At 33.6% G+C, this 13,195-nt stretch overlaps 5 protein-coding genes across 5 annotated transcripts; 3 read left to right on the plus strand and 2 right to left on the minus strand.

Moving 5' to 3' along the window:
- The first annotated feature begins 62 nt into the window (after window positions 1–62).
- On the plus strand, window positions 63–1,474 carry LOC124957151 (complex I intermediate-associated protein 30, mitochondrial). The gene is made up of 2 exons (XM_047513906.1): window positions 63–630; window positions 719–1,474. Exons 1-2 carry the CDS (start codon window positions 269–271, stop codon window positions 1,239–1,241), a joined length of 885 nt encoding a protein of 294 aa, XP_047369862.1. The 5' UTR covers window positions 63–268; the 3' UTR covers window positions 1,242–1,474.
- LOC124957153 (probable cardiolipin synthase (CMP-forming)) lies at window positions 454–2,887 on the minus strand. Its single transcript, XM_047513922.1, has 4 exons — window positions 2,667–2,887; window positions 2,179–2,520; window positions 1,810–2,067; window positions 454–1,717 (listed from the first exon to the last, which is right to left on the minus strand). Exons 2-4 carry the CDS (start codon window positions 2,506–2,508, stop codon window positions 1,454–1,456), a joined length of 852 nt encoding a protein of 283 aa, XP_047369878.1. The 5' UTR covers window positions 2,509–2,520; window positions 2,667–2,887; the 3' UTR covers window positions 454–1,453.
- Window positions 2,888–3,973: 1,086 nt separating this feature from the next.
- LOC124957146 (synaptotagmin-14) lies at window positions 3,974–10,191 on the plus strand. The gene is made up of 8 exons (XM_047513892.1): window positions 3,974–4,492; window positions 5,934–6,122; window positions 6,239–6,373; window positions 6,470–6,531; window positions 6,620–6,796; window positions 6,903–7,220; window positions 7,298–7,651; window positions 7,727–10,191. The coding sequence occupies exons 1-8, from the start codon at window positions 4,459–4,461 to the stop codon at window positions 7,937–7,939; spliced, it is 1,482 nt and encodes a 493-aa protein (XP_047369848.1). The 5' UTR covers window positions 3,974–4,458; the 3' UTR covers window positions 7,940–10,191.
- Window positions 9,424–11,750, minus strand: LOC124957159 (pre-mRNA-splicing factor ISY1 homolog). The gene is made up of 4 exons (XM_047513935.1): window positions 11,160–11,750; window positions 11,046–11,068; window positions 10,624–10,942; window positions 9,424–10,552 (listed from the first exon to the last, which is right to left on the minus strand). Exons 1-4 carry the CDS (start codon window positions 11,160–11,162, stop codon window positions 10,184–10,186), a joined length of 714 nt encoding a protein of 237 aa, XP_047369891.1. The 5' UTR covers window positions 11,163–11,750; the 3' UTR covers window positions 9,424–10,183.
- On the plus strand, window positions 11,420–13,073 carry LOC124957163 (probable phospholipid hydroperoxide glutathione peroxidase). The gene is made up of 4 exons (XM_047513966.1): window positions 11,420–11,556; window positions 11,761–11,932; window positions 12,021–12,071; window positions 12,333–13,073. Exons 3-4 carry the CDS (start codon window positions 12,065–12,067, stop codon window positions 12,923–12,925), a joined length of 600 nt encoding a protein of 199 aa, XP_047369922.1. The 5' UTR covers window positions 11,420–11,556; window positions 11,761–11,932; window positions 12,021–12,064; the 3' UTR covers window positions 12,926–13,073.
- The last annotated feature ends 122 nt before the right edge of the window (window positions 13,074–13,195 follow it).

Below are 13,195 nucleotides of genomic sequence, written 5' to 3' on the forward strand. Positions count from 1 at the left end.
TTAATTATTATGCCTTACCGCTAGAGGGTAGTATGAACATTTTGTTTGTTCGACTAAGTTACTACATCTTACGAGTAGCAGATGATCGTTAGTTAATCTTTATATTATTTAATAGTAATTCTAGTTAAAAAATTGATGGAGAAGTTTACTGTTATTAATAATTAATTAATATGTACTAATGTATATATAGTTTTGAAAAAAAATTGAAAATTTGTAACAATGTATATAAAATTAATGAACGTAATAATATAAACAAGCTATTTGCAAAATGAATTTCTTAACGCGTGCGATTCTATTTAATAGACCTGTTATGAAAATGACGTTTGATCCAAGTTATAGATTAATACACGCATATCAACAAAATGAAAGATCAAATTATCCTAAAGTATATGATAGGCCACCTAAGAAAGAACAATTGAGTCTTTTACAACAGGCAAAGAAAGGATACTTTCATTTAAAAGAAGAATTAGCTTTATTGAAGAAAGAAAGAAAAGAAAAAATGAAAGATAATGCCTTTCATCCATCAGATGAAGTAGACATTGTTTGGGATTTTAATGGCAATCAAAAATCTTTGGATTCATGGTTGATTGTATGCGATAGTGATTATAACGAAGGTTATTCAACTTGCAAGTGAGTATATATTTTGTTTGCTAATTCTATTTAGCTTGATATAGAACTTTGAAAAAGTTTTATATTAAAAGTTTTTTCATTTTTGTAGACTAGAATTAAGTCCAGAAGGCAAAGCTGTCTTTTCCGGTAATTTAGATTATAGAATTCCAAAAGATGGTAAAATAACCTATGCAGGTTACTGTGCTCTTAGAACAGCAAAATTCAGGAAAAGTTTTAAACGAGAAACACGTTTAAATTGGCAGTTATACAATCATCTTGTTATGCGTGTAAGAGGGGATGGTAGAGTTTATATGATTAATATTGGAACGAAAGGATTATATGATGTACATTGGAATGATTTGTATAATTATGTAATTTATACAAGAGGTGGCCCATATTGGCAATATGTGAAAATACCATTTTCAAAATTCTTTTTGTCTAGTCATGGAAAAGTACAAGACGATCAAGAACCTATACCTTTAGATAATATATCAAGTTTTGGTATTTTAGCTTCTGATAGAATTCCTGGTCCTTTTAAGCTGGAGATAGATTATATTGGTGTAGTACATGATCCTTTTGAATGGGAAGAGTTCGCTTACGAAATGTATAACGTAACTGATATTTTGTTTTAATAAGGTTAAATTAATCAATTTACATAGATTAATTAGTGTAGATATACATATACAAGTTTATTAACTAATATGTTTCTCTGTAAACATTATATTACTTGAATATCGATATGCAAAATAGTATATGTAAAAAATTGCAATAATAAATTTGTACATAAGATTCGATAACTGTACATTACTCATCTGCTATTAAGTAATGATAATGAAAAAATAAATTATGACCGTGTTGAAATTTTTTTCTTTCTAAGAAATTTATACGTATTCCTAGATGTCAAATAACTAATACCTCCAGCAAGTGTTGATATTGCAGTTATATAGCACAAACATTGGAGAACAGGATGGTTCACAAAGTGAAAAACAGGAGCTGCTACAGTTCCAGCAGCAAAAGACAATTGAACTGCTGTATTCAATTTACTCGCGATAGTAGGTGCTAATTGTACTGTCGCATGTGTAGGATCAAAATATCTTGCCAATGTTTTCTAGAAAATAAGAGAATTATTATGGAAAAAATGTATTTATATCAAAGAGCAACTTCAGTTTTAGGAAAAAAAAAAAAACTTCGATTACATACGGGTGCAGGTAATGATCGATATCTGATATAAGATGCCGCACCAACTAGAGCAATATCTCTTGCTACAACAAGACATGTAAGAGGTACCGGTATTAATCCTACCCATGCCAAAGAAAGAAAGAGTGTTCCTACAAGCAATTTATCGGCAACAGGATCCAAAAAACTTCCAAGTTTAGAAGCTTGTGACGACCATGTTCTTGCAATCCATCCATCAGCTAAATCGCTAACTCCTGCGAATGCTAATAGCCATAGTGCTACCTATAGTTTTTAGAAGATGACACATTTTATTTATCAAATAATGATCATTTAATAAATCACTTTTTTTTTATTTTTATTTTTTTTTTTTTTTTTTTTAGGAAACAAACTTACCTGATAATCTTGTGATAGTATTAAGTAACTTAAATAAGGCGATGTGATCATACGACCCACACAAAGAAGATTGGGAACAGTCCATATATTTTCTCTTTCGATTATTCCTTCTACTTTTTTTCTTGTTTCTTTAAAATCTTCCAATATACGTGCCTTTAATGCTTTTCGTTTTACAATACGATCTTTTGAATTAATAGCATTTTTATGATTAGTATGTTTAATACAATAAAACTTTGTTTGACACCTTAAATATCTTTTCAAATATTGTTCTAAGAGACATTTAGTTAATATTCTGGTTTGTCTCAATTGTAATAACGTGATGAAACTCATAATTATCTGTACCTATTTTTTCAATTCAATAAGAAAAACATTATATCATAATCAATACATCGTATAATCAACATGTTTTCTTTAGTATTCTATTGATTACGAAAGTTTATTTTTTGGTTATAATTAACTATTTGTAACACGTAATAATCGAAACTTACCTTTTATAGTGAGATTTTAAATGCGATTAATCCGTTCATAATAAAATATTTTATTTATTAGGAGTACATACAAAAGTCTGTATCAAAATCATATTTTAACCTTATTGTATCTGTAACTTTACGATGTTGTCTCATATTCAAGAGACATATTGGAAAGATTCCGATATGATCGACGGGCGCTCTAAACGTAATTGAATTTTTCTCAATAATTTATATTTTCTTATTACGAATTAATTAACAAAAAACAAAAAAAAAAAGAAGAAAAACGATGTCAAAAGAATACTTATTCACTAAATAAAATTCGATTCATATGAATAACGACGATTGTTTAAAATTATAAGATTTAAAGTACAGTTAACGAATGATATGTATATACGATATTATTGCAAATTAAATAAGACAAATCCAAGTTTTTATATTGTTTTCTCCATTTCTCTTTTTTATTATATATATATCGAAAAAGTTTTACCGTGAAAATAAAAATTATTTAACATTCGTTTTTTTTTATTAAAAAACAAAAAATGTTTTGCATTTTCAAAAATAAGAATGTTATTATTTTAATAAAAGTCGATTAATGAAATAGCGCCAATATTGTTTTAAACAATAATATTACATTTATTTAATTTCATTGTCTCAATTAAAAATTTATTTATAAATCGAAGATTTATATTTTAATACCGTATTTCTAGATCATCATAATTACGATCTTGACTTGAATCTCGATGTCCTCGATCGATTCTTTCTTTGAGATTTTCAAGCACCATCTAGCGATAAAATATGAAAAATAATTTTGGAAATGTTTCCCTGGTGAATAGGCTACACATTTTACACAAGTGTAAAAAAGAAGGAACTTTAAAATGCGCATATTATATTTCCATAAATATTTCCAGTGAAAGCTATGCAGTATAAGAGTATATTAATTAAAAAATGTATAATTTATTAGTATAAAAAATTTACTTTCTGTTCTAATTAATACCATTAAATCATATCTTAATTTTCTCCTTTAGAAAGGGATTTCGAATATGAAGAAAGAATTATGTTCACGATAGATTTACATAAAATTTGTCTCTAGATAAATAGTCGTTTTCGAATTGGCCTATGGATATTAAAAAAAGTCAAACTTTATCGAAAAGAGAAGCACTCAATATTGTTTTTTCATTATGAAATATTCCTTGATTTAGAACACTCGTTTATTAATTCGAGAATGATCCCAATAAAAAGTAGGTAAATTGTAGCGTATCAAAAAGGATATAATTAGAAATAAAGAAAAAATAGAGAAAACGAGGGAAATATAGGTAAAGAGGTAAAAATGAATAAAGGAGAAAGAAGAAAATAGGATAGAGAGGAGTGATCGGTCGGTCGGTCGATTGGTCGGTCAGGCGGTCGACCAGTCGGTTGATCGTCGAAAGCCGAATGGTTAGGAGCGGTAATTGCGAGGGGCGCACCCGCATGCGCGGCTGTGTCGCGCTTAGGGTGCTGCGGGCGCAAGTCTATCAGAGAGCGGAGCAACAGAGTGCCGTTGTGTACACCCTCGCCCACGTACCACGACGCTCCTCGAGGAAGCGTCCACGTTTTTTTTCCTGTGAAAGCCGTCGGAAGGCTAACGCGAAGCGTCGCCGCCCGTGTTTTTCCGTCCTAACGCGAACAAAGTAATAGACACAGTGAAAGGAAAAAGAAATTATATCGTACGATGCGTCCCTCATCCTGGCCGACTTACTTATCGTGCCCGATCGAGAGACACACGTAAGGTGGCTCGAGCTACTTTTTTTTAAATGTGTCACCACGGACGAGCATGATTCTGGCTGGATCAGACCATTTCTTAGCGGGTAAGTCCACTCGAGCGTGCCGTGAATTGAACTGAATACCGAGTCGAGAGCCACGAGAGTCGTCGTTGATTCGTGATCCGCATTTGCCCCTAACACAAATATTACAAGCACGTAGATAGGTATAGCCACGTAACCCTATAGCTTGTCAAGGAATTCTCAAACGCGGTAATCGGTTCTTTGAAATTTCCGAGCTTCTCTTACTGAACGGTCGACCGCATTGCCGCGCGATAAACTCCCTTCCCACCTCTCACCTACCCACCATCTCACCGTCCATCTCACCCTCTTGATACGCTCCTCCCTCCCTTCCGTCTCAACACTCCTTCACCTTCGTTCTCTTCGTCCTCGGACAACGAGGAGCTCTCGTCACGTGCACCATTCACACTTTTTCGACGATACTACCAATTCTTTCGACGGTCATCAATATTTTTTCTCATTCGCATGATCAACTTTTACAAACATTCTTAAAAGCATACGCGTGTACTTCTTTCCATCTTCCGCATTGCGCAAAGCCATTATTTTTTTCATTCTCCCCTTTTCTCTCTCTCTCTCTCTCTCTCTCTCTCTATCTCTCTCTTTCAATTTCCCTTCTCCCTTTCTCGCCTCTTTCTCCTTTGTGACACCACAAAGTCGCGATTCCTTTCGTCGCGTTATCGACGAACCCATCGAGCGAATAACGCGGATGAGAGCACGTCTCTTCGAAAAATCGTCTTATGCGCTTACTAGGGAGACTCGCGAGAGAATTAGCTTTTCATTTTTATCCTTTTCCGGAACAGAAAAGAAATATGTAACATCGCAAGACCGTGCGTGCGTAGAATATTGCGTGTAGCACGATAGTTTCTACGATATCTGGGGCGACGATTAATTATTCCGGGTCATTAAAGTGTAATGCGTTGCTATCGTTTGAAACGTTCGATATCGACAGTACTATGCGCAACCAGTAGTTGATTATAAAATTCGTTTATGGATGGCCGAGAGTTCTCAGCTCGAAACTATAAATAATCATTATTGATAAAAGAAAAATAAAAAAAAAAAAAAAAAAAACAATTTTTTTTCTCTCTTTAATCTTTTCCAGTTGAAAATCCTTAAGAAGACATTACTAATTATGATATAATTTTCTTTTTCGCGTGTATACGTATCACATATTTAACATTTTACATAGTACGTGGTATATATTAGACTCTTCCTTATGTTTCTCTGTGTGTTAAAGATCAGTAAAGTTTCTTTGGATTAAATAATAAGCGTGCTAACGTAGTAACGACGTGTAACCAATAACGCGAATAATGTTATCAAGAACGGTTCGCTTGTCACGAGATCGTCGTTCGAAAGTTCATACATGCCAATGTTGAGAAATCTGTATAAATCGAAAAATCGATAATATTTCGCGCGATAATAGTTAAAGTTAAAATCGATTCGAAGATTCTCTATATCGGGTTTGTTTTAGTACCTGTGGAAGCGACTGCATTTCTGGGTGCCGTTGCTGGCTTTATCGTCCTATTACTGGCCATCTTCCTCTATCTCTCTCGTAAGTGGTGCTTCACACCGCCCACCTCGGCTGCTCTCTTCGGCGGAGTTTGCGTTCCGCTTTGTGAGTCCAGCAATAACTCTGCATCTCAAATATCGAAGAATATAGGTAAGCATTTGCGCCTACGTACATTTGTAAATTCTTTTCTTTTCATCCTTTGTACCTTTTACATGTATATCATCGATCAAAATAACTATCGTTGATGATACATTATCGTATTCTAGGGAAGGCATTTTCCTATTCGGATCCAGAAACGAGCTCTGATTCGGAAGAAGACGCTCTTCGAAGATTGAATTCGCATCCTCACCCACCACCAGATACGTTAACCATACAAGCTGAGGATGGGCCAGCGATCGTTGGTCGGTACTTCATAACTTCTAACCTTTCTACTTTAAAGTAAACGTAAATAAAAAGTATCTTATATAACGAAGTACGTTCTATTTAATGGATTTCAGACGCCGGAACTACTTCAAGTAGTTGTACTGAGGAACATACGCCGACAGCTCAGCAGCAACAGGTAATCTACGTATACTATGCATATCTAATCTCGGACATTTACCTTCTCTTGTATACTTTTTGAAATTTGAAATTCTTTTGAAATTTAGTGCGTAGTGGAGGTCGGCGCCTCCAGTATCATACTCGATAGTAGAGAACAGGAGGCAGAGATCGAACGGAATGCACCAACGACGAATGACGTTATCACAAGGATGGGAGCCGTGCCGGAGGAAATTGGTAGCTTGGAAGTCGCTTTTCTTTATGATGCACCAATGCGTGAGATGACGGTTAGTTATTTTTTTTTTCCTTTTCTTTTATATCTTTTGATCGTTATCTAAAATATGTTACATGTATATGTACTTGTATATGTTACGATATTATTTACTATGGCAGGTACAAGTTTTGCAAGGACGAAACTACCCAGCCGGAATCGGTGGCAGTCAAGTGCGTCTAGTATTGTTACCATCTAAGAAGCAAAGACGTAAGACTCGCGTTCGACAGGGTAACTCGCCTCAATATATGGAAAGCTTCCTTCTTCCTCGTGTTAATCCAGAAGATGTGAACGCTATGGGAGTACGACTAAGAGTTTATTTATGGGGTGGAAGAATGCGTAGAGAGAGATTACTCGGAGAGGCCAGAGTCTCCTTCGATCAAATCAATCTACAACTTGAAACCACTCTTTGGTTGACTTTGCAACCACCGCCATCTTCGGTAAATTAAATGATTGTCCTATTAAAATATCCTAAAAAATATGAATGGATTCTCATTGAAATAAAAACTCGTTACAGGTTCAGGATTGGGGTACAAGCAGCAGTTTGACGCGTAGCGATTCTACAGGTTCACAACAATCCGTTCAATCATACGCATCACCTACTATACCGCCATATGGAAGTAGCATGAAAGGTGGAAGCGTTGCAGAAATATTAATAGGGCTATCTTATAATGGTACGACCGGACGTTTATCGGTCGAAATTATCAAGGGTTCTCATTTCCGTGGTGGCGGTGGTAATGATACTAAACCACCAGATACTTATGTGAAATTGGCTCTCGTCGATAGCAACGGCCATGAGATGAGTCGATCGAAGACGGGCTTGAAAAGAGCTCAACCGAATCCACTTTATAAAGAGACTTTTGTTTTCCAGGTAGAAAAAATATATTATTTGAATATCTTAAACGATATTCAAAATGAATAAATTTGATTTTATTTTTGTTCACAGGTTGCTCTTTTCCAATTAGGTGATGTGACGCTTTTCGTTTCGGTTTATAATCGGCGAAGAGGTGGTATGGGCAAGAAAGGAAGAGAGATGATCGGTTGGCTCTGTCTAGGTTTGAACAGTTCTGGCTCGGAGGAATTACAACATTGGAATGACATGCGTGTGGCACGACAGCCCACCCAAGTTCAACGCTGGCACTCGCTTTTACGTCCTTGAAGCAAAAAGAGGATTCGCATGACGAATGATACAAAGATTTTTCTCGACTTTAGGCATTTTTTTCAAGCAGCATCGTCGGACGAAACGAGTCCAACGTGCACTGCCCGACTGGAAAAAGAAAACGAAGAAAAAAACATACATACACGCGCAAATCAATAAGCGTTTCATCTGTCGATAGTCGATACTGCGTTACGATCAGAGCTGCTTGCTATCGTAATAATAAGCGCTAAAAAAACTCTGAGTTGTAAACTCTATACTCGATGTACCAAGTACATACACATATACATTTCCCTTTTTGATACGGCGAAGGGAGTCGAGAGTGTTTTCGATATATTTCATCCATCACGGTGGCACCATCGACTTCGTCGAGGTCACAAGTTTGTGGCACGAGAACTCTCCGATTCGGACATATGTGCCTGAGCCAAAACCTTGATCGTTTATCTTTTACTTTGTGCCTTTCACCCTTTTTAGGAAAAGTCGTGGTCCCACCTGTGACACCTGATAAGTAGGGGAAACGCGTAAGGAAAGGAGAGAATGAACGCGTGTGTGTATGCCTGTAAGTGTGTGTGTGTGTGTGTGTATGTATGCTTCTTTGTGCAATGAGAGTGCAAAAAGTGAGAGAGAGAGAGAGAGAGAGAGAGAAAAGAGAGAGAGAGAAAGAGAGAGTGAGAGAGAGTGAGAGAGAGAGAGAGAGAGAGAGAGGGAGAGAGAGAAGGAAAACGAATCGAAAATGATTCGAGCTAACAAGTGTGCCGAGTTTTATCTTTGCTCCGCGGTACTTTTTCAATATATATTCTAGTATGCAGTGACTCCTTCATACAAATTAGTACGACGAATTTTGGTGTCTTGTGATGGTTCGAGAATGGATTGACGTTGTGCGATGCTGAATGAGAAAGATATGACGAGGACACGTTTACAATTCAATGACGCACAATAAATCGCAAAACGCACCCCGTTGATGCAGATGTGATGATGATCGTAGATTATCGATCTTATTATTGACATAGAAATTTATGCGATTGTAATTCATAAGTACGAATAGATCTAGTTACATTACTATCTACGCGTTTAATAATAGACGGAATTGGATGGCGAAAAAAAAATGGGCGAGAGACTGATCAACGGATAAGCTACGAATCATTTAGAGCTTGATTTTTCAAGCCTTACAAGTGTTATAGTCTTTTAGCTATAAAAGAAAAAATTAATCCATGCTCGAACTGTTTTGTCGTTTACGTATTAGGCACGAAGCGATTATACAAGGGCTCAGAAGTTGACTCGTTGGATAAATATAAATACACGCTATATTACAGCTTCGATTTTCTTTAGCACTTCTGGTTCTAGTACACTTAAAAATCGATAATAGTGGCTCTCTAATTCAGCTATCAAAGAAGAAATTACAAAAATAAGTTAGAAGATTTTTATAATTGGATTGAGAAAAACGCGTCTACTTTAGAAAAATCGAAGGATAATATGATATACTTTAGTACTTTTAGTGCCATTGACTTCTGAGTCCTAACAGCAACATGATTGTACATATGTTACAGTCTGTTTATAAATGACACGATATTGAATGGAAGTTTTTAAGTTGTGCTTACACATATACAGACAATGATACATTCTTCAGAATTTTCTCTCTCAAAAACAAATTCTTTATTTGTGTGTAATTCAACTCGAAATGAAGTAATCGTAATAAGTCGTCAAGATATCTTATGAATCTCTCATTGCAGGAGCACTATTTCGTGATTACATTGCCTTATATATCACTTCGTCAAGTTACTCTAAAGAATTCAAAGAATTCGTTGTACTCGGATTTCTACGCCCAATGAACGCTATAAGAAAAGTCACGAGATAACAAACGAAATAATTTTAAAAATCGTTTGTTACAGGGAGATATGCCAAATTAAAAAAAAAATTTTTAATGCTAGTATGAGATCAAGATGGTGCGTACTACTGTATCATCTTATTCGCGATTTCTTTCAAAAACTGTTATAAGTGAAGATCGCGAACGTTATAAACAGACTATCTCATCGGATTTTTATTTATATTTTATCTACAGCACCCTTTTCTCGATAAGTAACGATTAAAGTTTAAACGTCTACTGCACAAAATAATTACCTTGATCAATGTTATTACATACTTACAAATAAATAACTATATTTATCGCGTTTTATAAAAATGTACTCTGATACAATTAAATAAATTTATGAATAGTTGTTATTAAGAGCATAAAAAATAAAGTGTCAGTCAGAGAACATATTTCTCCAATAGTTCTCTCTTTTTTCTTGCAAGTAATGCTTCTTGTATATCTTGCTGCGATGGTATACGTTTTTGTGAAGTCGTTTCTATTTCTTCTTCCGAATCTGACTCTTTATTCTTCTGCTGTAGCCATTCTTTTATAGTTTTGTCTCTTGCTTCATGTTCCGCTTTTTGTTCTAACGGTAACAAAATTCCATCGTCGTCGTCTCTATATCCATAATAATCGGCATCTATATCTTTCATTAATTCTGCACGTGTTTTCCGAGGGGGTGGTGGAGGCTCTTGTTCAAAGAGTTCTCTCACTCCTGGTAATTCTTTTGCAGCTCCAAAATATTTATAACCCCGATTTCCAGGTACCTAAAAATTTCACACAAAGTATAAATAATTTTAGTAAATGTATCTCAAATGATGATAAAATATCTATTCACCTCTCGTCCTTCATGATCCAGCATCCGTGGTCCTACACGAGAATAATCTGGTCCTCCGAGTTCTTTTATTTGTGCTTCCCAATGCCTCTTTTCTCTGAGTAATTTATTAATCTCGTCGTTTAAATCACGAATTCGAAATTCTCCTAAACCAGCATTTTGTATCTGAGCAACCTTCTTAGCGATCTCTCTAATAATTTGCATTCTCCACTTCTCGGCTTTCCTCAAATCTCGACACTCGGAGGCTAAATAAGGTCTTCTCTCTTGTTCTTTTCTGGCTCCTTCGTTGCTTTGAGCTGCCCTCCACCTCGCAAGGGTGGTCCTATTAAAATATTTCAACGAATTACTTCCTATGGAAAAAACTACAAAAAAAATTAAAAAGAAGAAATTAAAAGGAAGAACATAAGAAAACTTTATTTACTAACATAGCCTTTTCAGCATTACGTGCCTGAAAAAAATATAAATCAGTTTTATTTAAATTATACAAAGAAATTACTTTGTTTTTAATACATAAGAATATATACATAATTTATACTTACCATATTTGTATGTGTGTTTTAAACTTTGGTTTGAACAAATTGACTTTATTCAATACAAGTTCATTCAATAAATAATTAATGCATTAAATTATTAATGCATAAAAATAATTAGTGCATTAAATTAATTAAAATATTTCTACAATAACCACATGAATAAAAAAGAATAGTAAGATTTCGTTTCATTAATGTTTATATTTTTTTAGGTTATATTGAAAAATTTAACGTATTCAGTCAATACGAATAATAGAACATTTTAAACGTGTGTTTTAATGTTTTTAGAATTTTGTATATAATTGTTATAAAAAAAATATGTGTATATAAGTTTGAAGAACGTGATTTTAAGTATAAATAATATTTCCTTGAATATGGACCAGTATACACAATACACAATGCTATTGTACGTTAAAGACACGAACGCTTCGTAAACTCAAGATAAGAGTTATTTAAAGATAATATTTATTAAAATAGTTTGCATTTAAATACACGCATATGTTAATATTTTTTTTAAATCGAATTTTTATCATATAAATTTGACAAAATTATAATTTATCTTATAAGGTTATGTGCATTTTAAGATAGTGTTTTGTTTTCTTTATCGAAGGTACGTGTAGGAATTCTGATTGGTGGTTAAGTGAAGAGCGACCAAAGTAGAGAAAAGAAATTGGTATTTCCTTGTCCGTCATTTAAAAAAAAATTCCAGTAACAAAGAAACCGGTAAGAGCTGTGCTCTTTTGTCACAATTAATCTGAAGTATATTGGCGAATACATCGAAGGTATTGTCATTTATTGTTTACATCTAATTAACTTTTAATATTAACAATAAATAGAAGTAATAAGACGGAATTATTTCAATTGTTATAGATACATTGATCGTTGTGTTTAAATTGTTCCACATTCTGCCGGAAATGTTGCGTGAGTAATTCTCTTTTGTTAAGAACAAGTATTTAAATTTTATATATATAAATGAAATTCGTTTTTTTTAAATTAATAATACTTAACCAATATACGATAGCTATTAAAATGTATGAAACTATATAGAATATTTATTTGTGGATTGAAATAAGATGACAAACTGTCATTAGAGTGTTTTTTTTGTAATCATATAAAGAATTTAGTTGTAATTTTTTACGTTTTTATTCTTTGTTAAGGATTTTCTTTATTCGTCTTTATTAGGTGTCCAGATACTGTTGCTTCTCATCTGCTTTTTAACAGGAGTATTGTCTGAGAATTGCGATGATAACAATAAAGAGCTATGTACATCAAAAAATGATGAGCAACAATCTTTGAAATCTGCAACTTCTATTTATGATTTTCATGCGCTTGATATCCATGGAAATGATGTAGACTTGAATAAATATCGTGGTTATGTATTAATAATTGTTAACGTTGCTAGCAACTGTGGATTAACTGATACCAACTATAAACAACTTGTGCAATTATATGAGAAGTATAACTCTGAAGGATTGAGAATTCTTGCGTTTCCATCTAATCAATTTGGTGGCCAAGAACCAGGAACTTCTCAAGAAATTCTTAACTTCGTTAAAAAATATAATGTTACTTTTGATATGTTTGAAAAAGTAGATGTCAATGGAAATAATGCTCATCCTCTGTGGAAATGGCTGACTGAGTTGGGTGGAGATAAAGGGGGAACCATTAAATGGAATTTTACTAAATTTATCATTGATAAAAAAGGCAATGTTGTAGCAAGATTTGCTCCTAATAATGAACCAATAGAAATGGAACCTATTTTAAACAAATATTTGTAAATCTTATTATATGATAAATTTATGTTTAATAATGTGGAATATATAAAGATCAAGATAACATATAATGTGATATAACTTTATAGTTTAGAATTTTTTTCTTTTCATGACATATATAAATATATAATAAAACAGCATCTTATAGATCTTATTTTAATTGTTTAAATAATGTTATTTGCTTCCAAAACCTTTTATAATTTAATAATGTGACTACCTACAACACAAATAAAAGGTGGTATTTAAAAAAAAATACTATTCTATCTAAAGATAATA

This window comes from Vespa velutina, chromosome 1 (assembly GCF_912470025.1).
Source record: "Vespa velutina chromosome 1, iVesVel2.1, whole genome shotgun sequence".
NCBI lineage: Eukaryota > Metazoa > Arthropoda > Insecta > Hymenoptera > Vespidae > Vespa > Vespa velutina.